Source organism: Salvelinus namaycush, chromosome 19, assembly GCF_016432855.1.
Source record: "Salvelinus namaycush isolate Seneca chromosome 19, SaNama_1.0, whole genome shotgun sequence".
In the NCBI taxonomy this organism is placed as follows: Eukaryota; Metazoa; Chordata; class Actinopteri; order Salmoniformes; family Salmonidae; genus Salvelinus; species Salvelinus namaycush.
This window is the reverse complement of record NC_052325.1, coordinates 22,906,482-22,933,374: the sequence shown is the minus strand read 5'-3', so window position 1 is coordinate 22,933,374 and position 26,893 is coordinate 22,906,482. Positions and strand designations below refer to the sequence as shown.

General features: G+C 45.0%; 2 protein-coding genes across 3 annotated transcripts in view; one reads left to right on the top strand and one right to left on the bottom strand.

Moving 5' to 3' along the window:
• The window catches only part of LOC120064223 (1-phosphatidylinositol 3-phosphate 5-kinase-like), a 37,239-nt gene extending 16,736 nt beyond the window's left edge, over nt 1-20,503 (top strand). For both annotated transcript variants that reach the window (XM_039014650.1, XM_039014649.1), the window contains 34 exons: nt 39-150; nt 344-491; nt 2,775-2,942; nt 3,221-3,280; nt 3,454-3,583; nt 3,923-4,103; nt 4,375-4,449; nt 4,565-4,672; nt 4,773-4,913; nt 7,142-7,268; nt 7,545-8,230; nt 8,354-8,515; nt 8,784-9,158; nt 9,467-9,567; nt 9,720-9,791; nt 9,926-10,097; nt 12,674-12,852; nt 13,023-13,136; nt 13,354-13,462; nt 13,624-13,778; nt 14,514-14,604; nt 14,713-14,773; nt 14,869-15,006; nt 15,119-15,239; nt 15,635-15,730; nt 15,865-15,948; nt 16,025-16,125; nt 16,251-16,310; nt 16,451-16,627; nt 16,746-16,849; nt 18,433-18,630; nt 19,103-19,295; nt 19,490-19,564; nt 19,759-20,503. In XM_039014650.1, coding sequence (XP_038870578.1) covers nt 39-150; nt 344-491; nt 2,775-2,942; nt 3,221-3,280; nt 3,454-3,583; nt 3,923-4,103; nt 4,375-4,449; nt 4,565-4,672; nt 4,773-4,913; nt 7,142-7,268; nt 7,545-8,230; nt 8,354-8,515; nt 8,784-9,158; nt 9,467-9,567; nt 9,720-9,791; nt 9,926-10,097; nt 12,674-12,852; nt 13,023-13,136; nt 13,354-13,462; nt 13,624-13,778; nt 14,514-14,604; nt 14,713-14,773; nt 14,869-15,006; nt 15,119-15,239; nt 15,635-15,730; nt 15,865-15,948; nt 16,025-16,125; nt 16,251-16,310; nt 16,451-16,627; nt 16,746-16,849; nt 18,433-18,630; nt 19,103-19,295; nt 19,490-19,564; nt 19,759-19,874 — 4,990 coding nt within the window. In that variant the 3' untranslated portion in view covers nt 19,875-20,503. The remainder of the gene's footprint in view (nt 1-38; nt 151-343; nt 492-2,774; nt 2,943-3,220; nt 3,281-3,453; nt 3,584-3,922; nt 4,104-4,374; nt 4,450-4,564; nt 4,673-4,772; nt 4,914-7,141; nt 7,269-7,544; nt 8,231-8,353; nt 8,516-8,783; nt 9,159-9,466; nt 9,568-9,719; nt 9,792-9,925; nt 10,098-12,673; nt 12,853-13,022; nt 13,137-13,353; nt 13,463-13,623; nt 13,779-14,513; nt 14,605-14,712; nt 14,774-14,868; nt 15,007-15,118; nt 15,240-15,634; nt 15,731-15,864; nt 15,949-16,024; nt 16,126-16,250; nt 16,311-16,450; nt 16,628-16,745; nt 16,850-18,432; nt 18,631-19,102; nt 19,296-19,489; nt 19,565-19,758) is intronic.
• A 1,238-nt stretch (nt 20,504-21,741) lies between these two features.
• LOC120063938 (serine/threonine-protein phosphatase 6 regulatory ankyrin repeat subunit B-like) overlaps nt 21,742-26,893 on the bottom strand; it is a 57,186-nt gene continuing 52,034 nt past the window's right edge. Inside the window, exons 24-27 of the mRNA XM_039014248.1 lie at nt 26,656-26,884; nt 26,354-26,436; nt 26,100-26,191; nt 21,742-23,081 (exon numbers count right to left, since the gene is read on the bottom strand). Of these exons, the coding sequence (XP_038870176.1) occupies nt 22,825-23,081; nt 26,100-26,191; nt 26,354-26,436; nt 26,656-26,884 (661 nt within the window). The 3' untranslated portion in view covers nt 21,742-22,824. The remainder of the gene's footprint in view (nt 23,082-26,099; nt 26,192-26,353; nt 26,437-26,655; nt 26,885-26,893) is intronic.

Genomic DNA, 26,893 nt, shown 5'->3' with positions numbered 1-26,893 from the left:
GCTCTGTCTGTCTGTCTCACTCACTCATACTCTTGCAGGGCCCAGGCGATAGCCATTGGTCAGGCTGTGGTAGACGGTCGTTGGTTGGACTGTGTCACTCACCACGACCAGCTGTTCAGGGATGAGTACGCTCTCTATCGCCCCCTCCAGGTGAGATACTGTTTTGTGGGAATAAGGGGACGAGTCTGCATACTTCTCCCTATAGCCACTTATTACATGTAGCCACTCCTCCAACAACTTTGTGCAGCAGTGATGCCACTGCAGCCGAAGGGCGCTAAAAAGCTCACCGCACTTCAATTAAGAGGGTGATGGTAAGGATGATGATGTTCTGTCTTCTCTTCAGAGCACAGAGTTCTCTGAGACCCCGTCTCCTGACAGTGACAGTGTCAACTCTCTGGAGGGACACTCAGAACCCTCCTGGTTCAAAGACATCAAGTTTGACGACAGTGACACAGACCAGGTGGCTGACGAGAATGACTATGTCACGGCCAGTATGTATCCCAGCATGCCTTGTGACTTTAGCCCTCAGGCTAAACATTACAACAACCAGCATCATATCTATGCCTGCTTTCTTATTAAAGGTCCAATGCAGCCATTTTCTTCTCAATATCAAATCATTTCTGGGTAACAGCGAAGTACCTTACTGTGATTGTTTTCAATTCAAATGGTCAAAAAGCAAGAATTTTGCTTGGATTGTCTTTGAGTGGGGAGGGGAAAACTGAACTAGCTGTTATTGGCAGAGAGGTTTGGAACTCTTTCTTATTCGTCTATTAACCAATTTATCGCCTGGTGACGTCAGCAGGCAGGCCAAAAGTTAATCCCACCAAAACAGGCTAAAATTTCAGGCAGTCTTTTCAAACAGCTGTTATACTAAACAGGATTATTCCAACCTCATAGTGTGGAAATATACAGTTGAAGTCAGAAGTTTACATACACCTTAGCCAAATACATTTCAAATCATTTTTTCACAATTCCTGACATTTAATCCTAGTAAAAAATTCCCTGTTTTAGGTCAGTTAGGATCACCACTTTATTTTAAGAATGTGAAATGTCAGAATAGAATAGTAGAGAGAATGATTCATTTCAGCTTTTATTTCTTTCATCACATTCCCAGTGGGTCAGTTTACATACACTCAATTAGTATTTGGTAGCATTGCCTTTAAATTGTTTAACTTGGGTCAAACGTTTCAGGTAGCCTTCCACAAGCTTCCCACAATAAGTTGGGTGAATTTTGGCCCATTCCTCCTGGCAGAGCTGGTGTAACTGAGTCAGGTTTGTAGGCCTCCTTGCTCGCACACCTTTTTTCAGTTCTGCCCACACATTTTCTATGGGATTGAGGTCAGGGCTTTGTGATGGCCACTCCAATACCTTGACTTTGTTGTCCTTAAGCCATAACTGTGGAAGTATGCTTGGGGTCATTGTTCATTTGGAAGACCCATTTGCGACCAAGCTTGAACTTCCTGACTGATGTCTTGAGATTTTGCTTCAATATATCCACATATTTTCCTACCTCATGATGCCATCTATTTTGTGAAGTGCACCAGTCCCTCCTGCAGCAAAGCACCCCCACAACATGATGCTGCCAACCCTGTGCTTCACAGTTGGGATGGTGTTCTTTGGCTTGCAAGCGTCCCCCTTTTTCCTCCAAACATAACAGTGGTCATTATGGCCAAACAGTTTTATTTTTGTTTCATCAGACCAGAGGACATCTTTGTCCCCAGGTGCAGTTGCAAACCGTAGTCTGGCTTTTTTATGGCGGTTTTGGAGCAGTGGCTTCTTCCTTGCTGAGCGGCCTTTCAGGTTATGTCGATATAGGACTCGTTTTACTGTGGATATAGATACTTTAGTACCTGTTTCCTCCAGCATCTTCACAAGGTCCTTTGCTGTTGTTCTGGGATTGATTTGCACTTTTCGCACCAAAGTACGTTCATCTCTAGGAGACAGAACACGTCTCCTTCCTGAGCGGTATGACGCCTGCGTGGTCCCATGGTGTTTATACTTGCGTACTATTGTTTGTACAGATGAACGTGGTACCTTCAGGCGTTTGGAAATTGTTCCCAAGGATGAACCAGACTTGTGGAGGTCTCCAATTTCTTTTCTGAGGTTTTGGCTGATTTCTTTTGATTTTCCCATGATGTCAAGCAAAGAGGGACTGAGTTTGAAGGTAGGCCTTGAAATACATCCGCAGGTACACCTCCAATTGACTCAAATGATGTCAATTAGCCTGTCAGAAGCATCTAAAGCCATGACATAATTTTCTGGAATTTTCCAAGCTGTTTAAAGGCACAGTCATCTTAGTGTATGTAAACTTCTGACCCACTGGAATTGTGATTAAGTGAATTAATATGTCTGTAAACAATTGTTGGAAAAATTACTTGTGTCTTGCGCAAAGTAGATGTCTTTACCGACTTGCCAAAACTATAGTTTGTTAACAAGAAATTTGTGAAGTGGTTGAAAAACGAGTTTTAATGACTCCAACCTAAGTGTATGTAAACTTCCGACTTCAACTGTATATAAAAGACAGGTAAATCACATTTTTGACTGCACTAGGCCTTTAATATTGAGAGTAAACAATAGGTAGTTGAGTCTTTCTGTAATGCCTCTGAGATTTCTCTTAGTATTTCTCTTACTACTGAGATCTTGAACTATATAACTAGTGTGTACTCCCCCTCCATGCTGTTATGCATCAACAAGACAAATTACATGTTTTCAATGTGCTAATAAAGATCTATCAATCAATCAATCAATCAATACACCCCCCCCCCCCTCGTCAGACTCATCCAGCCCCAGTAAGAGGACGTCAGTCAGTAGTTTCCAGTCAGCGGTGGATAGTGACTCTGCTGCCTCCATCAACCTCAATATGGAGCAGGACAACGTCAACTTCCACATCAAGAAACAGTCCAAGTACCCCCATGTACCCCCGCACCCCAAGGAGCAGAAAGGTACGGCGCAACAAACACACACACTGTCCCACCCCCATCGTTTCCACCTAAACAGGGACAGTCCTATCCCTCTTCACTAGAATGATGGGTTGCTATTGTCTTGCTGAAAGCAAACGCCTTTACGTAGACTTTTATTTTGATCGATTCACCTTAATCTGCAATAGCATACAAAGAGGAACTTAACCTATTTGTTTGCTCAGCCAGTTCCCATAGCAGTTATACGTTTATGGAAGGTAGAGTTGTGTATTTATGCATTTCTCCTCTTTCTCCTATATCAGAGTACCTGGTCTCAGAGGACGGAGGACAGAATATCTCCATCAGTGACGCTTTCATCAAAGGTAGGAACTCCCCACTTCCTAGTTTAGTCTGGCTTCGTTATGGATATTTTTTTGTAATTGGTACACTTTTCAACTCTTGAGCAGCTGTGTATTCATTCTATTGAACAAGCAGTTGGTACTGAACCTAATGTACTGTAGCTGTAAACCAAGCTATCGCTCTCTGTGTTCTGCAGAGTCCCTGTTTAACCGTCGTGTGGAAGAGAAAGCTAACGAGGTGTTGTTCACTCCTCTGGGCTGGCACCACAGCTCCCTGGACCAGCTCAGAGAGGAGAACGGGGAGAAGGAGGCCATGGAGAGGCTACTGTGAGTACAGCCGGATAACTTTAGAGGTTTGAAAGTTGCTCAAATGTTTGTCAATCCTTTTTTTTTGGTTCATTAAATATGTATGTGAGTACAGGAAATGCTAGGCGCTAGTGAAAAGTGGGAGGTTTGGAATGTAAAGACTAGTCTCTAGCCTACTAAATTGAACTGGAACTGAACATATAAGTCATTCTTTAGATGAAGCAGATATCTCTCAGTATGAATTAGTGTACTATGGTGTTATGTAAACATTTTTAGCTGGTGACTTTGCATGTTATACTGGCCAAAAAACAGCTGTTTTCTCTTGCAAAGAAAACGGCTAACTTCTCTCCCCCTCCACAGCTCTGCCAACCACAGCCACATGATGGCGCTGCTGCAGCAGTTGCTGTACAGCGAGTCCCTGTGCCTCTCCTGGCGTGACATCATCGTTCCTGTGGTGAGGCAGGTAGTGCAGACGGTGCGGCCGGACGTTCGTAGCTGTGATGATGACATGGACATCAGACAACTGGTTCACGTCAAGAAGGTACCTCACTGACAGTGCTCTATTCTGACTTGAGATCTGGTTGATTAAGTCGACTTTCCTAGCAAGTCTCCATATTGACCTCAATGAATGATTTACGCAAAAGTCTGCGTTGCCTGCATTTCTTTCAACTCTGAATCAGGTCTTAGTCATTTGGCTTTACTTAGACTGCACATACTGCAGGAGTAGACTGATGAGTGATTTTAGGTGACCAAAATGGCTGTCTTTTAAACTTCATTCTTTCTGGGGGGTTTTTTGTTGTTGTTTTTTTTAGATTCCTGGAGGGAAGAAGTTTGACTCTGCGGTAGTGAATGGCTTTGTCTGTACCAAGAACATTGCCCACAAAAAAGTAAGTTCCCTTCTCTTATGTAACAACTACCATCTCTCCCTGTAAACACAGTCAAAAGGATGCAGTTTATTGCTTGTCTGTTAACTCAATAAAGTACAATTTGATCATATTTTAGATGAACTCGTACATCAAGAACCCCAAGATCCTGCTTCTGAAGTGTTCTATAGAGTATCTCTACAGAGAGGAGACCAAGTTCACCTGCATTGACCCCATTGTGCTTCAGGTCAGCCAGTTAGTAATTCCGCATTTGCTAGCACCCATCCACAATTTCTAGGAATTAAGAAAAAGAAAATGTAATCTTTGTCAGTGTCTTTGTTACCCAGGAGCATGAGTTTCTGAAGAACTATGTTCAGCGTATAGTGGACGTGCGTCCCAACCTGGTGCTGGTGGAGAAGACCGTGTCTCGTATCGCTCAGGACATGCTGCTGGAGCACGGCATCACACTGGTTATCAACGTCAAACCGGTCAGTAGCTCTCTGTACTGCTAGTAAAATTATTAACGGGTGTTATCAATGTCAAACCAGTTGGTAGTGCCCTGCCATCTCTCTAGCTCTCTGTACTAGCTAGACTAGCCTGGGTTGTGTTTCCAAACCCACCTTTAGCAAGCTTAAGAACATCTTACTTGTGTAGCTTTTGTTAGTTTATATTTATAATTTTTTTTTGCAAATAGATTTGGGTTCTATCAATGTAATTGTCTGCATCATTTACAATCATATATATTTTACACACACACACACACCACACACACACACACACACACACACACACACACACACACACACACACACACACACACAGTACCAGTACCAGTACCAGTACCAGTCAAAAATGTGGACACATCTACTCATTCAAGGGTTTTTCTTTATTTTTACTATTTTGTACATTGTAGAATAATAGTGAAGACATCAAAACGATGAAAAAACTAAATGGAATCATGTAGTAACCAAAAGAGTGTTAAACAATTCAAAAAATATTTCAGATTATTCAAAGTAGCCACCCTTTGCCTTGATGACATCTTTTCACACTCTTGGCATTCTCTCAACTTGCTTTTTTAAAACTTTTGGTGCCAGCGAGAATAACAAAGTAGTCAAGACGACTAGGTCAGGATATTTAATCCTCCCTATATCTACTAGTTCCAATATATCCATGACTTTCTGGATTTCCTTAAGTGCATGAGGGGAATAGTTTGTAATGTGATTTCCTTGAGGTATTTAAAACCGTATTATAAACTCTCACCATAATAATAGTATTGTATTGCTTGTAGGCTTGATTTATTATATCTATATATATATATTATTTATTTTCAAAGAAGCGTGGATCATCATTATTTGGATCATATAGATTAATGAGCCAAATCAATTTATGGTCCAATAACATATTTAAAAGAACCATCTACTATGCGGATCTGTTTTGGACAATTTGCACATTCAGATCAAAATGATTGTTAGTTAACATCACACCTTTTGAGTTTCTTTACCGTATCCCCCCCCCCCCCCCCAGTCCTATTTCCACAACACTTAATCTAAAATTGTTGAACGAGTTTCCTGTAAACAATAGATATTCTATTCCTTCTCTTTTAGCCAGGTAATAACCGATTTTGTCTTTTCTTATTATCTGTTAAGCCATTACAATTATAACTGGCTATACTTATTTCACCATTTACCATAAGTTTCAATTCTATTTATCATAATGTTTGTAACCTTACCATTTAAAAAGTACCGTAATGATTGCGTGTCCATGATATTTGCACTGCTACTGAGTAAACCTCCAATTGTTCTCCAAATAAAAATGTCCATCCTGGATGAAGAATAGTTTTATTCTATTCCAACCGCTAAAACCTCCCCCCATCCCAAGTTGGATTGTCGTCCCAGTGACTGCCAGTCCACCCCTGTCCAGCTGGATCCTAGGGCCTTTGAGAGATTGGGACCCATCCTTTAATAAAAAAAGCAGACAGTGCCACCCACGGAACAGCAGCAGATTAACTGCCAAAAGCATTTCCAACACCCTCACCCTGATTTGTATTGTATACTGTTATTTAAAAAATATACTAATACATATGCAAGATTTTTATCTGAATTTGTTCCCACAATTAACAAATAGTGTAATAATGTAGGCACTTTAAAGGAAAGATTGTTAACTATAACCAGGACTGACATTACAAAAATAATTTTTTTTGGCAAACAATTATTGTGATTCATCCTATACTGTCCCTAACATCATTACCCCTTAGCAACAGATGTGGGATACATACTCACACTTTCCCCACAAACAACCACAAGCTAGAATGTTGAACAGTTACTCCATCTCCGAGCCAAACTCGAAGACTTGATGTGTGAATGCATATACAGTTGTAGCTGTTTGAGAAGGAATGCAACATTTAGCAAGAATGGTTAAGCAAATCTCCCCAGTGTCAAGTCCTTGCTCACAGAGCTCAGGTACACCCCACTCCCCTAAAACGCACACGCTGGTCCACCGTTGTGACCATTTTCCCAAGCATCTCTGAGCAGTCAGACCTTTTATTTTGTGCTGCTAGGTGCCACAATAATCCCCCCCATGGGATACTGCAGCTAGTGTTTCACTATGCTTTATGATGGTGTCTGTTGCCATGTTAGCCTGTTCTTCTGCTTAATCCGTTCACTGTCTATTAGCCGTACCTGCCCTCAGTCTCTTTCCCACCTCTGGTTCTCTGCAGCAAGTCTTAGACAGGGTGAGTCATATGACCCAGGGGGACCTGGTCATGTCCATGGACCAGCTGCTCACCAAGCCTCGACTGGGAACCTGCCAAAAGTTCTACCTACACTCCTTCCAGCTGGCCAACAGTGAGTGGAAACTACTCTGCCCTCAACATGCTGCTTTTAGTGTACATCTTACATATCTACATTTTTAAATCTCTTTATCTTAGATATTGGAAGCCGTACATAACACTTATTTCACTTAAATAATCCAACACATGAAACCAACATACTGCAACCAGGTGCTTTCATTCACAACGTCCTCCAGCCTAGACTAGATGTATCTACATGCTCATTCTGACTCTCCTGAGTGCCACAGCACAACTATGTCATGTGTTCTCCTCTTTCCCTTTTCTGTGACAGATGAGTTGAAGACTCTGATGTTCTTTGAGGGCTGCCCTCCCCAGCTGGGCTGTACCATAAAGCTTCGCGGGGCGTCTGAGTACGAGCTGGCCAGGGTTAAAGAGATCATCATCCTCATGGTGTGTGTGGCCTACCACTCCCAGCTAGAGATATCCTTCCTCATGGATGAGTTCGCCATGCCTCCCAGCCTTGCCAAGACCAGCTTCCCCTGTCTCCTGGAGAGCACTACCGTCGAGGAGGAGGAGAGCCAGGAAAATGAGACCGACCAGAGCACCCTCTCCCAGGGAGGAGAGACTGTGCTAGGGGACGAGGAGGAGAAGCCTTCCCTGGGGAAGTTTGTATCGGAATCCTCCTCGCCTAAAGATGTCGAGGTTGTCAAAGTCGCCAAGAACCAACTCCTGTCCTCCTCATCCTCCCTGGTGGCCGAGGGGATGGAGTCAGCAGAGGTCATGACCTCCACGCCGTTGTCCAATCCCCTGGCGCCGCCACCACCCTACCTCATTGATGACCTGGAGGAGTTGACAGATGAGATTGGACTGGAGCAGGGGGAGGAGACTGAGGGGGGGAGCGGGTCAGGGGTTCTGGGGAGGGGTGAGTCGCAGGAGGAGAGCTCTGGTTCGGAGACGGCTCCCAGGCTGTTCAGAGACCCCCTGCAGGATGACACAGGGCTGTTTGTCACAGAGCAGGTGAGGATTAAGGCTACATGCAGAAACACATTGGTTTTAATAAGAAAAAAGCATTTTTAAATCGACTTCCATTGTCCTCCAAGAGTGTCCAACAATATCCTTGTCTGTTCTGTCACCGAGCAGGTGGCCTCGATGGACGACCATCTCAGGACGCTGACGGCAGGCTTCAAACAGGAGCTGAAGGACATCATCCTGTGTGTCTCCCCCTTCATCACTTTCAGAGAGCCCTTCCTCCTCTCCCCCGCTGGCCTACGCTGCCCCAGCAGAGACTACTTTCCTCAACAGGTCTGTTTGTTTACATTGACTGTATTTATTGAATGTTTTTCAACCTTTAAAAAAAAAATTGTTCAGTAATGTACAATAGAATATCAGATAATCCGTTTATGTAACCATCAATTCCTCTGTACTCTACATCGTTGGTCATAGTGAAGATGTCTACAAAACATGGTTGTCATGTATACGCAATATGCCGTCTCATAACACTTAACTGCTGGGCGAATGATCAATAAGATATTTTTATATTTGAGATGTAACATACTAGTTCCTCGTGCAGGTGTACCTCTCCCCACTGCTAAACAAGGACTTCAAAGAACTAGACGGTCGACGTAAGCGACAACTCCTCAAAGACTCTACCCCATCAGGTGGAGGCATGGCCAACGGAGGCCCTCGCCCCATCCAGGTGTTACCCTCCCACCGCCTTACCAGTGCCCGCATCGCAGAGCATCTGGGCAGCAGCCAGGACTTGGCCAAGATGCTGGCAGACTACCGTGCCCAAGGAGGCCGCCTCCGACAGGAGGAGGCAGACCCCTTCGCCCAGCCCCTACCCAAGCCACCGGTCCGGGAGGCTCTGCCGCCCAAGCACCCCGTCAAGGCTGATAGTGAGGAGGAGAAGCCAGCGGGACAGAACGACATGACCTGGGCCTCCAAGGTGAGACATGGCCAGGTAGTTAGGACACATCACAATATAGGAGGTAGATGGCGCAGATCTCCAACAGTCTCACTGATGTATCTGTGGAGTTAGATAGATAGGTTGTTAGATAGTTATTCCATTACAAACAATCTTAAAATCTCCCTTAACCAGTGCTAGTTTACTGATCAATGTGCTACTGATGAGAGCTCACCACTTCCCTCTCCAGAGATATGAAGTCAGGGCTGAAGAGAAGTGCTTTATTGGATTGTAAGGCATTATCTGCTGTTTTTATGCTGTCGTTGACCACCATTACTTATGTGTTTCAGCTGGACTGCCTGAACCCAGTGAACCATCAGAGACTCTGTGTTCTGTTCAGCAGCTCCTCTGCCCAGTCCAACAACGCCCCCAACCCCTGCGTCAGTCCCTGGTAAACCCCACCCAACCCTGGTGGTCTTCAATTCAATACTACTTTATTTATCCCCTTAGGTGCAACAGAAGTGTTGCGTACCAGCTGTGAAAGACCAACTGACTGAATTTTGAAAGGTCAGCTATTCACAAGTACTTATTTGTTCTCAACAGGATGGTCACGATGGAGTTCTACGGAAAGAATGACCTCACACTAGGAATATTCCTGGAGAGATACTGTTTCAGGTGAGGGGGGAAATCTGAACCAGACAAATTGTTGTATTGAATTTACAATAAAACATTTACATCCATTTAGTTGTCACTGATATGTAATAAAATATAACTCAATGAAGCACCTCTTCGTGTGTGTGTTTTTACAGGCCGTCCTATCAGTGCCCCAGTATGTTCTGTGAGACTCCCATGGTGCACCATGTGCGGCGGTTTGTCCATGGCAGTGGCTGTGTTCAGATCGTACTGAAGGAGCTGGACTCTCCTGTGCCTGGATACCAACACACCATCCTCAACTACTCCTGGTGCCGCATATGCAAACAGGTACAGTCACTTTTTAATCAGTGTGTTTCCTCATCTATTCCATGACTACCCCAGGACTACACATTTGCTCTATAGCTAGCACCCCTAGTTCAACAAATCAAATGCTTGCTAATCAGCCAGTTCTTGGCTAGAGCATAAAGCTGCTGTCCAGGTCTGCTTAGCTTCAATCTCTCACACAGCTTTGATCCTTGTATTCTACTCTACTATACTCTCTTCTACTTTACTCTAATATACTTTACTCTCTTCTACTCTACTATATTTTACTCTACTACTATACTATAATTTACTCTCTCCTACTCGCCTACTCTACTCTCTTCTACTCTATTATAATGTACTTTTCTACTCTACACTTTATTTTACTCTAGAGTAGGAGAGAGTAGAGTAGAATACAAGGATCAAAGCTGTGAGATTGAAGCTAAGCAGACTCTATACTCTACTCCTCTACTATACTCTCTTCTACTCTACTATAGTATAGTAGAAGAGAGTAAATTATAGTAGAAGAGAGTAGAGTAAAATATAGAGTAGAAAACAAGGATCAACGCTGTGTGAGATTGAAGCTAAGCAGACTCTATACTTTACTCTCTCCTACTCTACTTTACTCTCTTCTACTATACGTTTATTTACTATACTGTCTTCTACTATACTCTCTGCGTACTCCACTATACTCTTTTCTACTCATTAATATTCTCGTCTACTCTGCTATACTTTACTCTCATCTATGATGCTATACTTTCTTGTACTCTACTCTCTTCTACCATACTATACCCTCCTACTCTACTATACTATCCTACTCTAATTCTACTCTCTTACTATACTCTACACTCTTCTACTATAATTTACTTTCTTCTCTTCTACTCTATACTTTACTGTACTCTCTTCTACTCTACTATATTTTACTCTACTATACTCCTACTCTACTATCCTACTATAGTATCATTTACTCTTCTACTATATCATTTACTCTCTTCTACTCTCATTTACTCTCTTCTACTATAATTTACTCTTCTACTATAATATCCTACTCTATTCTCTTCTACTCTACTATACTTTACTCTCTCCTACTATACTATAGTAGGCGAGAGTAAATTATAGTAGAAGAGAGTAGAGTAGAATACAAGGATCAAAGCTGTGAGCGATTGAAGCTAAGCAGACTGTCTTCTACTCTTCTCTCTTCTACTATACTTTCATTTACTATACTCTATTCTACTCTTTCCTACTCCACCCCTACTCTCGTCTACTCTACTATACTTTACTCTCTTCTACTCTTCTACTATTTACTACGCTACTATACTCGTATACGCTACTTTCTTCTACTCCTACTCTCCTACTCTACTATACATCACTCTCTTCTACTATACTCTTCTACTATAATCCTGCTCTCCTACTCTACTATACATCACTCTCTTCTACTATAATCCTGCTCTCCTACTCTACTATACATCACTCTCTTCTACTATACTCTTGTACTATAATCCTACTCTCCTACTATACATCACTCTCTTCTACTATACTCTTCTACTCTAATCCTACCCTCCTACTCTAATCCTACTCTACTATAATTTACTCTCTTCTACTCTTTACTTTACTCTACTCACTCCTGCTCTATTGTACCCTCCTACTTTACTCTACTATCATTTACTTCTACTCTATATTTTACTCTACTCTACTCTCTTCTCTACTATACTATAATTTACTCTACTCTATACTTTATTTTACTCTACTCTCTTCTACGCTACTCTATATTATACGTTACTGTACTCTCTTCTACTCTCTACTCTACTCTCCTACTGTACTATACTCCCCTACTATAATTTTCTCTTCTACTCTACTATAATTTACTCTCTTCTACTCTTTACTCTACTCTCTCCTACTCTACTATCTTACTTTACTCTCTCCTACTATACTATAATGTACTTCTCTATACTTTATTTTACTCTACTCTCTTCTACTATACTTTATTATTGATTTACTGTACTCTCTTCTACTCTCCTGCTGTACTATACTCTCCTACTATAATTTACTCTTCTACTTTTCTTTAGTCTACTCTCTTCGTACTCCACTAATCTTTTCTACTTTATCCCTACTCTACTATTCTTTACTCTCTTTTAGTCTCCTACTCTATACTCTCCTCTATACTTTATTTTACTCTACTATCTTCTACTCTACTATACTCTCCTACTATAATTTACTCTCTTCTTCTCTCCTCTCTTCTACACTACTCTCCTACTCTATTCTCTACTCTACTCTCCTACTATACCTTCCTACTCACTCCTACTCTGCTTTACTCGCCTACTATACATTTCTTTACTCTGCTATTCTCTCTTCATACTCCACTATACTCTACTCTACTTTACTCTGCTCTTCAACTATACTCTTCTACTATACTGTCTTCATACTCTATCCTCAACTCTACCCCTACTCTCCTACTATACTTTACTATTCTACTCTACTATTTTCTATGCTACTCTACTCTCTTATACTCCTACTCTACTGCTACTCTCTCTTCTACTCTCCTACTCTACATTACACTCTTCTACTATATTCTCCTACTCTACTCACTTCTACTCTCTCTGTAGGTGACTCCTGTGGTGCCCCTGTCTAATGACTCGTGGTCCATGTCCTTTGCTAAGTACCTGGAGCTGAGGTTCTATGGTCACCAGTATACCAGGAGGGCTAATGCTGAGCCCTGTGGCCACTCCATCCACCATGACTACCATCAGTACTTCTCCTACAACCAGATGGTGGCCTCATTCAGGTGGGAAACACAGGCCAGGGCTTTGACTTCTATCCAGCCATACATAATTTATCAGTCTTACTACATCTTCAAATGACCTCTAAATACCAGAACATAAAGATCACTATAGTTATTGTTAGTGTTGTAAAATGTATATGCCCATCATGCCATTGTAATTGTCTAACCACCAGCTACATCTCAGTGAGACTGCTAGAGGTCTGCCTCCCTCCTCCTAAGATCTTCATCAGGAACCAGGGGCCCTCCAAGGGCCGGATCCAGCAGGACCTCAAGGACTTCTCACAGAAGTAACTGGTCTACCTGTTGTCTGTCTACCATGACCTTAACTTGCCTGATGCCAGATCTGTTTGTTCTGCATAGCCGACTCCTATGGTTATTGTCCTCTGACAATAACCATAGTAGTTGGCAAGATCGCACAAACAGATCTGGGACCAGGCTAGGAGTCTGAATAATCTATTCCTAACCAGTCCTTTTCCATTCTGTCCCTCTCGTCCTTCTTGTCAGGGTGACTCAGGTGTACCTGGCCATAGATGACCGCCTCACCTCCCTGAAGACGGACACCTTCAGCAAGACACGTGAGCAGAAGATGGAGGACCTGTTTGCACAGAAAGATGTAGGTTCTTCCTCCAAAGGGCGGGACCACTGTGTATAGTATGTATAGCGCAGTGGAGGCTGGTGTCGCTTTACGTCGGAGGACGGGCTCATTGGAATGGCTGGAATGGAACGGTATCAAACGCATGTTTTCCATCCGTTTTGTTTTGTGTGCGTGTTCAGATGGAGGAGGCAGATCTGCATAGCTGGATAGAGAAGCTGCAGGCTCGTCTCCAGGCCTGTGGTAGTGACTCCCCCCAGCAGCTCCAGACTGTACTGGAATCAGTGGTAGTGAAGAAACAGAGCCTGTGTGAAACACTGCAGTCCTGGAACAGCAGGTGAGAACCATAGAAATAAGAATGAATAGAACGGGCTTGGACGCTCACCCTGCCTATTGACTGGTACACTCGCAATGTCTGCCTGGTATTGTGATGCAAAAATGTCCATGGTATTTTGAAATGTTCTATCAACTGATGTTGGATTGCCATGGTAATGTAGAATGTTCATTCAAATGATGCTAACTGATGTGGCTCATGCAATTGAATGTCTTTTTTGTAATGTCATTTGATTTGACTCAACAAATCACAGCACAGATTGAAGGGTAAACTTCTTGCTTTTACTTCCCGGCATGGGTACTCTCAAAATGGCTGCCAGCCCACCCATTATGCCATCATTGACTTGAATGGAGATGACCTTTCTATGCATTCTTATTTCTATGGTGAGAACACTGACTCAGAGCAGCTTTTAATGTTTAAACTTTTAGGGGTGGTTTCCTAGACACAGATCAAGCCTAGTCTTTGACTAAGAAGTACTTTTAATGGTTGAATCTCTTCATCTGTGTCCATAAAATTGGACCTTAGGGCTGAATTCTAACTTGGGATCAGACTTTCACATCAGAATCTATTTTATTAGTCACATGCTTGGTAAACAACAGGTGTTTTCCAAGTAGACTAACAGTGAAACGCTTACTGACGGACCTTTCCCAACAGTGCCGAGAGAGAAGAAAAGAGAAATGATTGATGTCAGTGGGAGATCTTTCTAAGAATGGATTTGTTGTACCATGTAACCTTCAGGCTGCAGGACCTGTTCCAGCAGGAGAAGAGCAGGAAGCGTCTGTCTGTCCCAGCCAGCCCTGGGAGACACCGACAGACAGACGACAGCAAGGTCAGTGCAACAGATTCCTGATAGAATTCAGATGATTGGAAGTGCTTAGTATATGATAAGCACTTAGTGTATCAGAAAGTAAGGAATGTTGTTTCTTTTGTTTGACAGCCAAGTGCTCTGGAGTCCTCTCCACGCAACCCCTCCCCTTTAGTACAAAATGTTGACAAAGGTAAGGGGATTGGTTCAGCTTTCAGTCAGAATGCTATACTACTTCTCTCATTGGTGGACTGTAGTTGATGGGCGTGTCTGTTATTTGATGGACAGAGGATCGTCACCTCACTGCCATGCCCTCAAGCTGGGGGTCGTCATTGCTAGCGTTACCGTCACCAGGGGAACCAGGCTCAGAACCCCTCTCGTCTGGACCCTGCTTCCCTGACCAGGATTCCGTCAGCATCCCAGAGGGTGAACACACACACAACCCCCCATATTAGCTTCCTATTCTTTCTCTAGATCTACAGTGCGTATCTAAATACAGACCACTCCTGTCCTTAAATTAATTCTCGTTGTCTCCTAGATGTGTTTGATGGACACCTGTTGGGCTCCAATGACAGCCAGGTGAAAGAGAAGTCCACCATGAAGGCCATTCTAGCCAACCTGATGCCAGGCAACAGTTACAACTCCATCCCATTCCCATTGTGTGTACATTATGACTTTATCTCTGAATAGGCTTTTGGCCTGTAGTATAAATTGTTGAATGATCAGACAAATAAGATAGCATTTGATATAAATGCCCATACTATATTGAGCCCTGTTCATTTTCTTACTTTGTTGTAATGATTAGCTTGAATCCTAGTGTCGACTGGAAAAATCATCAATATCTCAGGTGCCACATACTGCCGGTGTGCCCTTGAGCAAGGCACTTAACCGCTAACCTGCTCCAGGATCCTGTGCTGCCGTGTTGTTGTGTGTCGGGACTGGGCACTGTGAAAGCTCAAATCAAAAATATCCTAATATAATGGATCAATAAAGAGTGTGTTGTACTGTTTACTATTGTATGTTTTGTGACGTCGTTGTGTCCGTTGTTCGTCAGTGAACCAGACAAGCATTACCTGATGTATGAGCATGAGAGAGTGCCCATCGCCGTGTGTGAGAGAGAACCCAGCTCCATCATCTCATTCGCTCTCAGGTAACAGCTCCTGTCCAACTCTTCTCCAGTCTCTTCATATGCCCGACTTTTCTGTTCAAAAGTGTTTTTTGTTGTTTTAATGATATAGTTATGTTGTTCTAATGATATTTGATTGACCTCTGCCCAACCTCTAGCTGTAAGGAGTATAAGAGTGCTCTGGATGAACTGTGGAAGACAACATTGAAGACAGGAGGCGAGGACACCACCCTGTCCACCAGGTACACCACACTGCTTCTGCAGATGTCAACTGTGTGTGTGTTACCTGATGTATAATCCTATCTTGTCTGTGTGCAGCTCTGGAGAGAGCCGGGTCAAGAACAGCCCAGCCAAGCCCAACGAGACAGCCTCCTCCCAGATGGGTCTGGGCCGCAGCAGCATGGACTCTGACCCTCTTAGTGAGTAGTGGACAAGGTCAAGGGGCAACATGAGGGGGGGTGCTAGAAAATCAGTTTAGCGCTGTTCTGATGTAGTATGTAATGTTTCTAGAGTTCCTAGCTTGTTTTTCTTTTGCTCTGAACAGAAGATGCAGACATAGGAGACAACCATAAGAAGTCAACAGGAAACCCTCATATTGAATTACGTGAGTAAATGCATTTCTCATTGGATTTCCCTTTGGAATGGCATCACCACTTAGCCTGCAAACTTCCTCTCAATAATAAGCATAAGGCCTAGTCAGTAACCCATCTCATTCTGTCCCCCCCCCCCCTCTCTCTCCTGCAGAGTTCTCTGATGCCCACGCTAAGTTCTACTGTAGGATCTACTATGCTGAGGAGTTCCACAAGATGAGAGCGGAGATAATGGAGAGTACGGAGGATGACTTTGTTCGCTCGCTGTCCCACTGTGTCAACTGGCAGGCCCGCGGTGGCAAGTCTGGGGCCGTCTTCTATGCCACCGAAGGTAAAACATATTGTTTTATTTTTAACTTCTATTTACCAGGAAGTCCCATTTGAGGTCAAGAGACGCCTTTTAAATGTCTGTTGTACCTCACTGTGTATCTTTACCCTCCCTCCCTCAGATGACCGATTCATCCTGAAGCAGATGCCCAGACTAGAGGTTCAGTCCTTCCTGGACTTTGCCCCTCACTACTTCACCTACATCACTGGAGCTGTGCAGCAGAAGGTAAACTATGCTAACTACAGTACCCCCAGCTAACTACGCTACCCATCTGGCTTCAGGTCTAGCACAAATATAGTTAAATTAACTTAAATAGATACACTATATACAAAAGTATGTGGACACCCCTTTAATTTAGTGGATTCGGCTATTTCAGCCACACCCGTTGCTGACAGGTGTATAAAATCGAGCACACAGCCTTCCAATCTCCATAGACAAACATTGGCAGTAGAATGTCCTTACTGAAGAGCCCAGTGACTTTCAATGTGGCACCGTCATAGGATGCCACCTTTCCAACAAGTCAGTTTGTCAAATTTCTGCCCTGCTAGAACTGCCCCACTAGAACTGCCCCAGTCAACTGTAAGTGCTGTTATTGTGAAGTGGAAACGTCTAGGAACAACAACGTCTCAGCCGCGAAGTGGTAGGCCACACAAGGTCACAGAATGGGGCCGCCGAGTGCTGAAGCACGTAGCGCATAAAAATCGTCTGTCCTTGGTTGCAACACTCACTACCGTGTTCCAAACTGCCTCTGGAAGCAACGTCAGTACAAGAGCAGTTCGTCGGGAGCTTCATGAAATTGGTTTCCATGGCCGAGCAGCCGTGCACAAGTCAAAGATTGCCAAGCGTTGGCTGGAGTGGTGAAAAGCTTGCTGCCATTGGAGCAGTGGAAACGCGTTCTCTGGAGTGATGAACCACGCTTGACCATCTGGCAGTCCGACGAATTAATCTGGGTTTGGCGGATGCCAGGAGAACTCTACCTGCCCCAATGTATAGCGCCAACTGTAAAGTTTGATGGAGGAGGAATGATGGTGTGGGGCTGTTTTTCATGGTTCGGGCCCCTTAGTTCCAGTGAAGGGAAATCTTAATGCTACAGCATACAATGACATTCTAGATGATTCTGTGCTTTCAACTTTGTGGCAACAGTTTGCGGAAAGCCCTTTCCTGTTTCAGCATGACAATGCCCCCGTGCACAAAGAGAGGTCCATACAGAAAGGATTTGTCGAGATCGGTGTGGAAGAACTTGACTGGCCTGCACAGAGCCCTGACCTCAACTCCATCGAACACCTTTGGGATGAATTGGAACGCAGACTGCGAGCCAGGCCTAATCACCCAACATCAGTGCTGACCTCACTAATGCTCTTATGGCTGAATGGAAGTAAGTCTCTGCAGCAATGTTCCAACATCTAGTGGAAAGCCTTCCCAGAAGAGTGGAGGATGTTGTAGCAGCAAAGGGGGACCAACTCCATATTAATGCCCATGATTTTGGAATGAGATGTTTGACGAGCAGGTGTCCACACACTTTTGGCCATGTAATGTATATTTGGAGTTGGACCTATGTTTGCTGTGTATGGCCTTGCTTTTTAAGTAATACATTTATAAAGATAATTCATTTAATTTGAGGAAATCTAATTTTATTAAACATATTGTACTTATTTTATATAAAATTGAGACCAGAAAAGACCAGAAAAGCTGGTCTCAATGGTGTCTCGCAGATAAAATGTAAATGTCAATGAGCTGTGTTCTTGTCGTTGTGATGGATGGATGGTTATTGCAACACAGTCCTATCCTAAACCCAGTCTGTCCCACAGCGGCCCACTGCCCTGGCTAAGATCCTGGGTGTGTACCGGATCGGCTACAAGAACTCCCAGAACAACTCTGAGAAGAAACTGGACCTTCTTGTCATGGAGAACCTGTTCTATGGCAGGAAGATGGCCCAGGTATTCGACCTCAAGGGTTCTCTGAGGAACCGCAACGTCAAGACCGAGTCTGGGAAGGAGAGCTGTGAGGTAAGCATGGTGCTAGTCTAGCAGGGCTGGGCCATGGGTTCGATTCCCACTAAGGCCACATACATTAGTGATTGCATACATTTATTTTGTAAGTTGCTTTGTTTTATGTATGTGTTGTTTTAACCAGTTACAGTGCATTAAGAAAGTATTCAGACCTTTTTCCACATTTTGTTACGTTACAGCCTTATTCTAATATTTATTAAATACATTGTTTTCCTCATCAATCTACACACAATACCCCATAATGACAAAGCAAAAACATTTTTTGAAAATGAATTAAAAATGTCAAACAAATACCCTTTGCGATGAGACTTGAAATGTAGCTCAGGTGCATCCTGTTTGCATTGATCATCTTTGAGGTGTTTCTACAACTTGTTTGATTGGACATGATTTGTTCATTGAGAACACATTCTCTTTTGCAATAACGACCTTTGGATAAAAGCATGAGCTAAATGGCATCATTCTATATTAGGTGGTTCTGTTGGATGAGAACCTACTGAAGCTGGTCCATGACAATCCTATGTACATAAGAGCCCACTGCAAGGCCATCCTCAGGGCTGCTATCCACAGTGATGCCTACTTCCTGTCTAGTCACCTGATCATAGACTACTCTCTGCTGGTTGGACGAGACGACGCCACAGACGAGCTGGTGGTGGGAATCATAGGTGAGGGAAAAGCTTTATCTTTTTCAAATGTATTCTCATTGGCTATAACGTTGTTCATTGTTATACATAAACTGTTTACTGGTGTTTATAGAAAATCATTCTTAATTTCTCCATGCATGCTGCTTCAAAAAGGCATTTGAGTGACATTGTACTTTGCTATATTTGTAAAACAAACATTCCTCCCATTGTTTCAGATTACATACGGACGTTCACATGGGATAAGAAGCTGGAGATGGTGGTGAAATCCACAGGGATCCTGGGAGGGCAAGGTCATTTATCTGACACCAACACCTCCTTCCCCCTACATTAGTCCTTGACGTCTATTTTAAGATTGTGCCCTTTCACGTTTAGCTTTGATCTCTAGTAATTAGTTAATTGTATAAAGACCTTTTTGATTTCTTCTGTAAATGAAAAACGCTATACAAATAAAATGTATTATAAACGTTTTGTGTCTCGCACACAGGTAAGATGCCCACGGTGGTCTCTCCAGAGCTGTACCGAGCCCGTTTCTGTGAGGCTATGGACAAATACTTCCTCATGGTACCTGACCACTGGACAGGGCTGGGGGTCAACTGCTGAACTGTTACACCAGGGAGCTAGCCTGAGTCCCAGACCTGTTTGTGTTGTCCAGCCAATTCCTATGTCATTTTTACAGCATAAATGGATCTGGGACTCAGGCTACCAGGGAGCTGCTAGCTACAGAACACAACATGGGCATCAGTCACCAAGGCGGAGAGGAGACCGCAATGCAGAAAAAGCCTTATCCCAATAGGGAACCATAATAGCACACTGGATTGATGGATGAAGGAAAATAATCGAGGAAAATTAATGCCTTTTTTGTTGTTGATGAAATGCAAAGAATGGCCAGTTTGTACGACTCAATCATTCCATAATAATCATCATAGAATCTTCCACAGGTAGACCTAGAGCTGGGTAAACTGTTTTATCATAAACTAGACCAGTGACTGTTCTTTGGCATGACTGAAGACAGAGTTTTTCCTGACCTGGAAAGAAAAACTTTTGTCCCTAATGACATATTTCCCAGAGGGAAGAGATTATTTTGAAGGGCCAAGATTTCCAACTGTTTCACAAGATCACTGAGATGGACCAAGTAACATTATTTGTGCTTAGTTTGAACAAATTAATTGATGTAAATGTACAGAGATGATGTAATTAAAGATTATGAACTGATTTCACAAGGTTTTAAACCTTAGTGTCAGATGTTTTTGTTGGCCTCCCGTCTTGTAAGTCTACAAAGATATGATGGTAGAAAGTCATTGTTCATCACTACATGTAGCAGAAATTATTTTACCGGCATATTGACTCCTTACCCACTTAAATATAATCTAGGCTTTTGAGGTTTCCAAGACTGAACTAGAGGATCCATTCTCTCAGGTAAGCTTCAGATGGCCAAAAACATTAGCTATATTTAGTTTACTTGATATCAAATAGGAAAGCACGCAAATCACACACAGAACTAAATTAAAACAGAGTTTTATATAATTGTACAATTCATATAAAACAAAGGGAAGCTGACAAACAACCTTCAGCATTTCATACTGAATCAGGAACTGGTATGAAAATCAAACACAGTGATACGATTGTCACGACTGACATAATACAGACAGACCACCTGCATTTCAAATGCCACCCTATTCCCTATAGTGCATGACTTTTGAGCAGGGCCCATAGGGTTCTGGTCAAAAGTAGTGCACTATGCAGGGAATAGCTTGCCATTTGGGACAGAACCCAAACTCCCCGTTTATCTTAGTTCCAACGACAAGCATTTAGAAATGGAGGCATTGTGCTTTCTATGTGTGCTCTGGGGTAGAGAGTTATTACAATGACACCGTATGTACAAAAGCAGAAACCAACTTCCTTTTGTCAGACATCTTGTAGCAGGCATATATATATTGCCCACAGGCATGCCTGACCATAGCTGGGGAGTTTCTTTTTCAGGGTTAGAAGTGACAGGAGGATACTCATTAGAGCAGGGCTGTCCAACCCTATTCCTGGAGAGCTCCCCTCCTGTAGGTTTTCACTCCAACCCTGTTCCTAGAGAGCTTCCCTCCTGTAGGTTTTCACTCCAACCCTGTTCCTGGAGAGCTTCCCTCCTGTAGGTTTTCACTCCAATCCTGTTCCTGGAGAGCTCCCCTCCTGTAGGTTTTCACTCTAACCCCAGTTGAAACTAACCTGATTCAGTTTATCAACCAGCTAATTATTAGAATCAGGTGCACTAGATTAGGGTTGGAGTGAAAACCTACAGGACGGTGGCTCTCCAGGAACAGGGTTGGAGTGAAAACCTACAGGAGGGAAGCTCTCCAGGAACAAGGTTGGAGTGAAAACCTACAGGACGGTGGCTCTCCAGGAACAGGGTTGGAGTGAAAACCTACAGGAGGGAAGCTCTCCAGGAACAGGGTTGGAGTGAAAACCTACAGGACGGTGGCTCTCCAGGAACAGGGTTGGAGTGAAAACCTACAGGAGGGGAGCTCTCCAGGAACAGGGTTGAAGAACCCTGCGTTAGGGGATACACTTTTTTGGGAGAATTTAAATTTAAGTATATAAAAGGTGTAACAAGGCACTGGACAAGTTTAAGAGACTGGCACATTGCAGGTAGGTAGCCAACAGACAGAGCGGTAAAGGAGGATGGAGGGAGGGGTAGAGGAAGTGAAGAGTGATCAAGGTCCTGCTGTCCTTTGTACCATAATATACACGTGAATAAATACCGTACAGGTGTCAACCTCTTCACTGGAGACCTGATCTGACATACTGTATCTGGGCATGTAATTTACTGAAACGCTATGGACCTGTAACACGAGGGACAGAAGTTTCCTAACTGACCACGTGACAGGATCAGGAACAACTCAGTGCCCAATGTCATATTTCTATTGGTGTGGGAACACAAGAGGTTGAAAATTGTGCCACTTCTTTGCATAAAGGCCATACTCTGACTATACAAACACTGTAACTAGAGGAAAGCATTCTACCCTGTTTCTCTATAATAAGCTTATAAGTGAATTCTAGAATTGTGCTTCAGTTGGTTTGTGCTATACATCACTGGGCAGATAGACAGAGCAGGGTGTACCTTTCAATGCATACCTAGGCTACCCAGACACAAACATTAACATAATGACTTATGTTAAGTCAATATTTGGTACATCAACCAACCAAAATAGAAAAGGTTACAATTCTACTTTTCTTCATCCTTGGGTCTCTTTTCATAAAAAATAAAAAAATTGCTTTAATAAAAAAAGGTATTTAATAAAAAAAGGTGTCAGCCTGTCATAGATCGCCAAGCTGAGACACAGTACCAAGAGTGATCTGGAGAAGAAGCACCAGCAGACAGAATCACAGTTAGGTTATGGGTCAAGCTCCATCCCTTCAGCCTTTACGGGGAACAAAGTCCTGTACAAACCCCACTGAGAGGTTCTGCTCTGGGACACAAGCAAGGAATCAGGTTGGTCGGGTGGTGGGAGAGTGCTGATCTTCAGGCATCCAGGTAGTCTGATAAGAGTCAGGGTCACAGGGGTCAAAAGGTTTCTGAGTCCGAGTCGTTTTCAGTGGCGCCCTGACTGGCACTGCCCTCGCTAGAGGGGTCCGAGGGGGCCTTGGGGCTGCGAGGGCCATGGGAGCTTTTCCCCTCCCTGGGTAGGGCTCTCAGGAGGGAACCTGGGGAGGGCGCACCGGAGCTGCAAGGGGAGCAGAAAGGTATCATGGTAGCCAGAATGAGAGCCAGACAGTCAGCCACCTCCCTGCTAGGAGCGCAAGCCAGAGCAGGGGTCAAACCTGGGGGAGAGAGAGAGTGGGTGGGATAGGTAGGGTGGGAGAGAGAGAGATAGGGATACAAAGTAGAGAAGAGGAAGGGAGATAGAAGGGAAGATGGAGAAAGAGATATAGGGGGAAGAAAACATGGAAGAAGTGGGGCGGAGTGAAGCAAAAAAACAGAGAGATGGGAGGACAACAGGAGAAGGCAGCATTCAATTAGTACCCAGCCAGCCCAGACACCAGACAGTGCCCAGCCAGCCCAGACACCAGACAGTACACAGCCAGCCCAGACACCAGACAGTACCCAGCCAGCCCAGACACCAGACAGTACACAGCCAGCCCAGACACCAGACAGTACCCAGCCAGCCTAGATACCAGACAGTACACAGTCAGCCCAGACACCAGACAGTACACAGTCAGCCCAGACACCAGACAGTACACAGCCAGCCCAGACACCAGACAGTACCCAGCCAGCCCAGACACCAGACAGTACACAGCCAGCCCAGACACCAGACAGTACCCAGCCAGCCTAGATACCAGACAGTACACAGTCAGCCCAGACACCAGACAGTACACAGTCAGCCCAGACACCAGACAGTACCCAGTCAGCCCAGACACCAGACAGTACCCAGCCAGCCCAGACACCAGACAGTACACAGTCAGCTCAGACACCAGACAGTAGCCCAGCCAGCCCAGACACCAGACAGTACACAGCCAGCCCAGACACCAGACATACCCAGCCAGCCCAGATACCAGACAGTACACAACCAGCCCAGACACCAGACAGTACCCAGTCAGCCCAGACACCAGACAGTACACAGCCAGCCCAGACACCAGACAGTACACAGCCAGCCCAGACACCAGACAGTACACAACCAGCCCAGACACCAGACAGTACCCAGCCAGCTGAGACACCAGACAGTACCGAGCCAGCCCAGACACCAGACAGTACCCAGCCAGCCCAGACACCAGATATACCCAGCCAGCCCAGACACCAGACAGTACACAACCAGCCCAGACACCAGACAGTACACAACCAGCCCAGACACCAGACATACCCAGCCAGCCCAGATACCAGACAGTACACAACCAGCCCAGACACCAGACAGTACCCAGTCAGCCCAGACACCAGACAGTACACAGCCAGCCCAGACACCAGACATACCCAGCCAGCCCAGACACCAGACATACCCAGCCAGCCCAGACACCAGACAGTACACAACCAGCCCAGACACCAGACAGTACCTAGCCAGACACCAGACAGTACACAACCAACCCAGACACCAGACAATTCCTAGCCAAACACCAGACAGTACCCAACCAGCCCAGACACCAGACAGTACCCAGCCAGCCCAGACACCAGACAGTACCCAGCCAGCCCAGACACCAGACAGTACCCAGCCAGCCCAGACACCAGACAGTACCCAGCCAGCCCAGACACCAGCCAGTTCCTAGCCAAACACCAGACAGTACACAGTCAGCCCAGACACCAGACAGTTCATAGCCAAACACCAGACAGTACCCAGCCAGCTCAGACACCAGACAGTACACAACCAGCCCAGACACCAGACAGTACACAACCAGCCCAGACACCAGACAGTTCCTAGCCAAACACCAGACAGTACACAGCCAGCTCAGACATCAGACAGTACACAGCCAGCCCAGACACCAGACATACCCAACCAGCCCAGACACCAGACAGTTCACAACCAGCCCAGACACCAGACAGTACACAGCCAGCCCAGACAGTACACAACCAAACCAGACACCAGACAGTACACAGCCAGCCCAGACACCAGACAGTACACAGCCAGCCCAGACACCAGACAGTACCCAGCCAGCCCAGATACCAGACAGTACCCAGCCAGCCCAGATACCAGACAGTACCCAGCCAGCTCAGACACCAGACAGTACACAGCCAGCCCAGACACCAGACAGTACACAACCAGCCCAGACACCAGACAGTTCCTAGCCAGCCCAGACACCAGACAGTACACAGCCAGCCCAGACACCAGACAGTACACAGCCAGCCCAGACACCAGACAGTACCCAGCCAGCCCAGACACCAGACAGTACCCAGCCAGCCCAGACACCAGACAGTACCTAGCCAGCCCAGACACCAGACAGTACCCAGCCAGCCCAGACACCAGACAGTACCTAGCCAGCCCAGACACCAGACAGTACACAGCCAGCCCAGACACCAGACAGTACACAGCCAGCCCAGACACCAGACAGTACCTAGCCAGACACCAGACAGTACACAACCAGCCCAGACACCAGACAGTACCCAGCCAGCCCAGACACCAGACAGTACCTAGCCAGCCCAGACACCAGACAGTACCCAGCCAGCCCAGACACCAGACAGTACCTAGCCAGCCCAGACACCAGACAGTACACAACCAGCCCAGACACCAGACAGTACCTAGCCAGCCCAGACACCAGACAGTACACAGCCAGCCCAGACACCAGACAGTACACAGCCAGCCCAGACACCAGACAGTACACAGCCAGCCCAGACACCAGACAGTACCTAGCCAGACACCAGACAGTACACAACCAGCCCAGACACCAGACAGTACACAGGAATACAAACCTAAATCCCTGAACATAATGACAAGGGCCATTGAGTTTTTCCTAGTCAGGTGACAAGGGTCAGGAAAACGTCCCGGCCTTAATGACATTACTGGACAGGTGGGGCTGGGACAGATAGCTACAAACCAGGAAGCTGCATAGATACCTCTAGCCTACTAGAACACAGACAGCTGTAGCTAGCTACATAGACATGCCAACACCACAGAACCACAGACAGCTGTAACTAGCTACATAGACATGCTAACACCACAGACAGCTGATATAATAGCAGCATGCAGTTAGATCCCTTTAACACACTGGTACCGGTTCATGCCCAGACCAGGTCGCGTTTTTCCCAAAAGTATCTTTAGGTTAAGTTCATCGGTAGAGCCATAGGATCCTATGGTTCTAAAATTAACTTAACCTTAAGATGCTTTTGGGAAACTGGGCCCAGACCTGTAGACCTACCGTTCTCATCCAACATCTGAACACTGGCCCCCCTGGACAGCAGCTCCTGGACAGCTTGCTTCAGACCGCTACGGGCCGCTAGGTGGAGGGGCCTGGCAGGGACAGACCAATCAGAAGGTTTGTGGTGGTTCTGTAGTGGGGAGGGGCTAAATCTAGATACTTATCTAGACACTTGCACCCCAGAAGTAAATCGATGTAGCTAGCTAGCGCACAGCTCTGAGATTAACCATGGCCTATCTCGGACGAACACTTACGTCTGCAGTGCTGCGTTGGTGGAAGCTATGAGCACAGTGTCCTTCAGCCTCTCCAGGATGAATAGTACACAGTCCTCCTTTCCCTGAGAGAGGAAGAGAAGAACAGAGTGAAGAGAGGAAAGAGGAAGAAAGGGAAGGAAGAGAGGAAAGAGAGGAAGGGAAGAAGAGAGGAAGATAGTGAGGCCAAATAAATGTTACATTCTTTTCATATATAATACACTATTTGTAAATATGGAGTTTGAATGTGGTACAAATGTCATGTCAAAGAAATTGGGAGAGAAATCCCCCTAGTGGACACTCACGCTACTGCAGGCCAGGTGGAGGGCGGTGTTACCATTCTGGTCCACCAACCTCAGGCTGGCGTTGGCACTGGTCAGCAGCACCTCTACAGTCCCGACTCTTCCCTTCTCTGCAGCCATCATCAGCGCACTGCACCCTGATTGGTCCACAGCATCCACAGGTGCATCATGGGCCAGAAGCAGCTGGACACAGTCCACATGACCAGAGAACGCTGCAGCATGGAGTGGAGTCCTGAGAGAT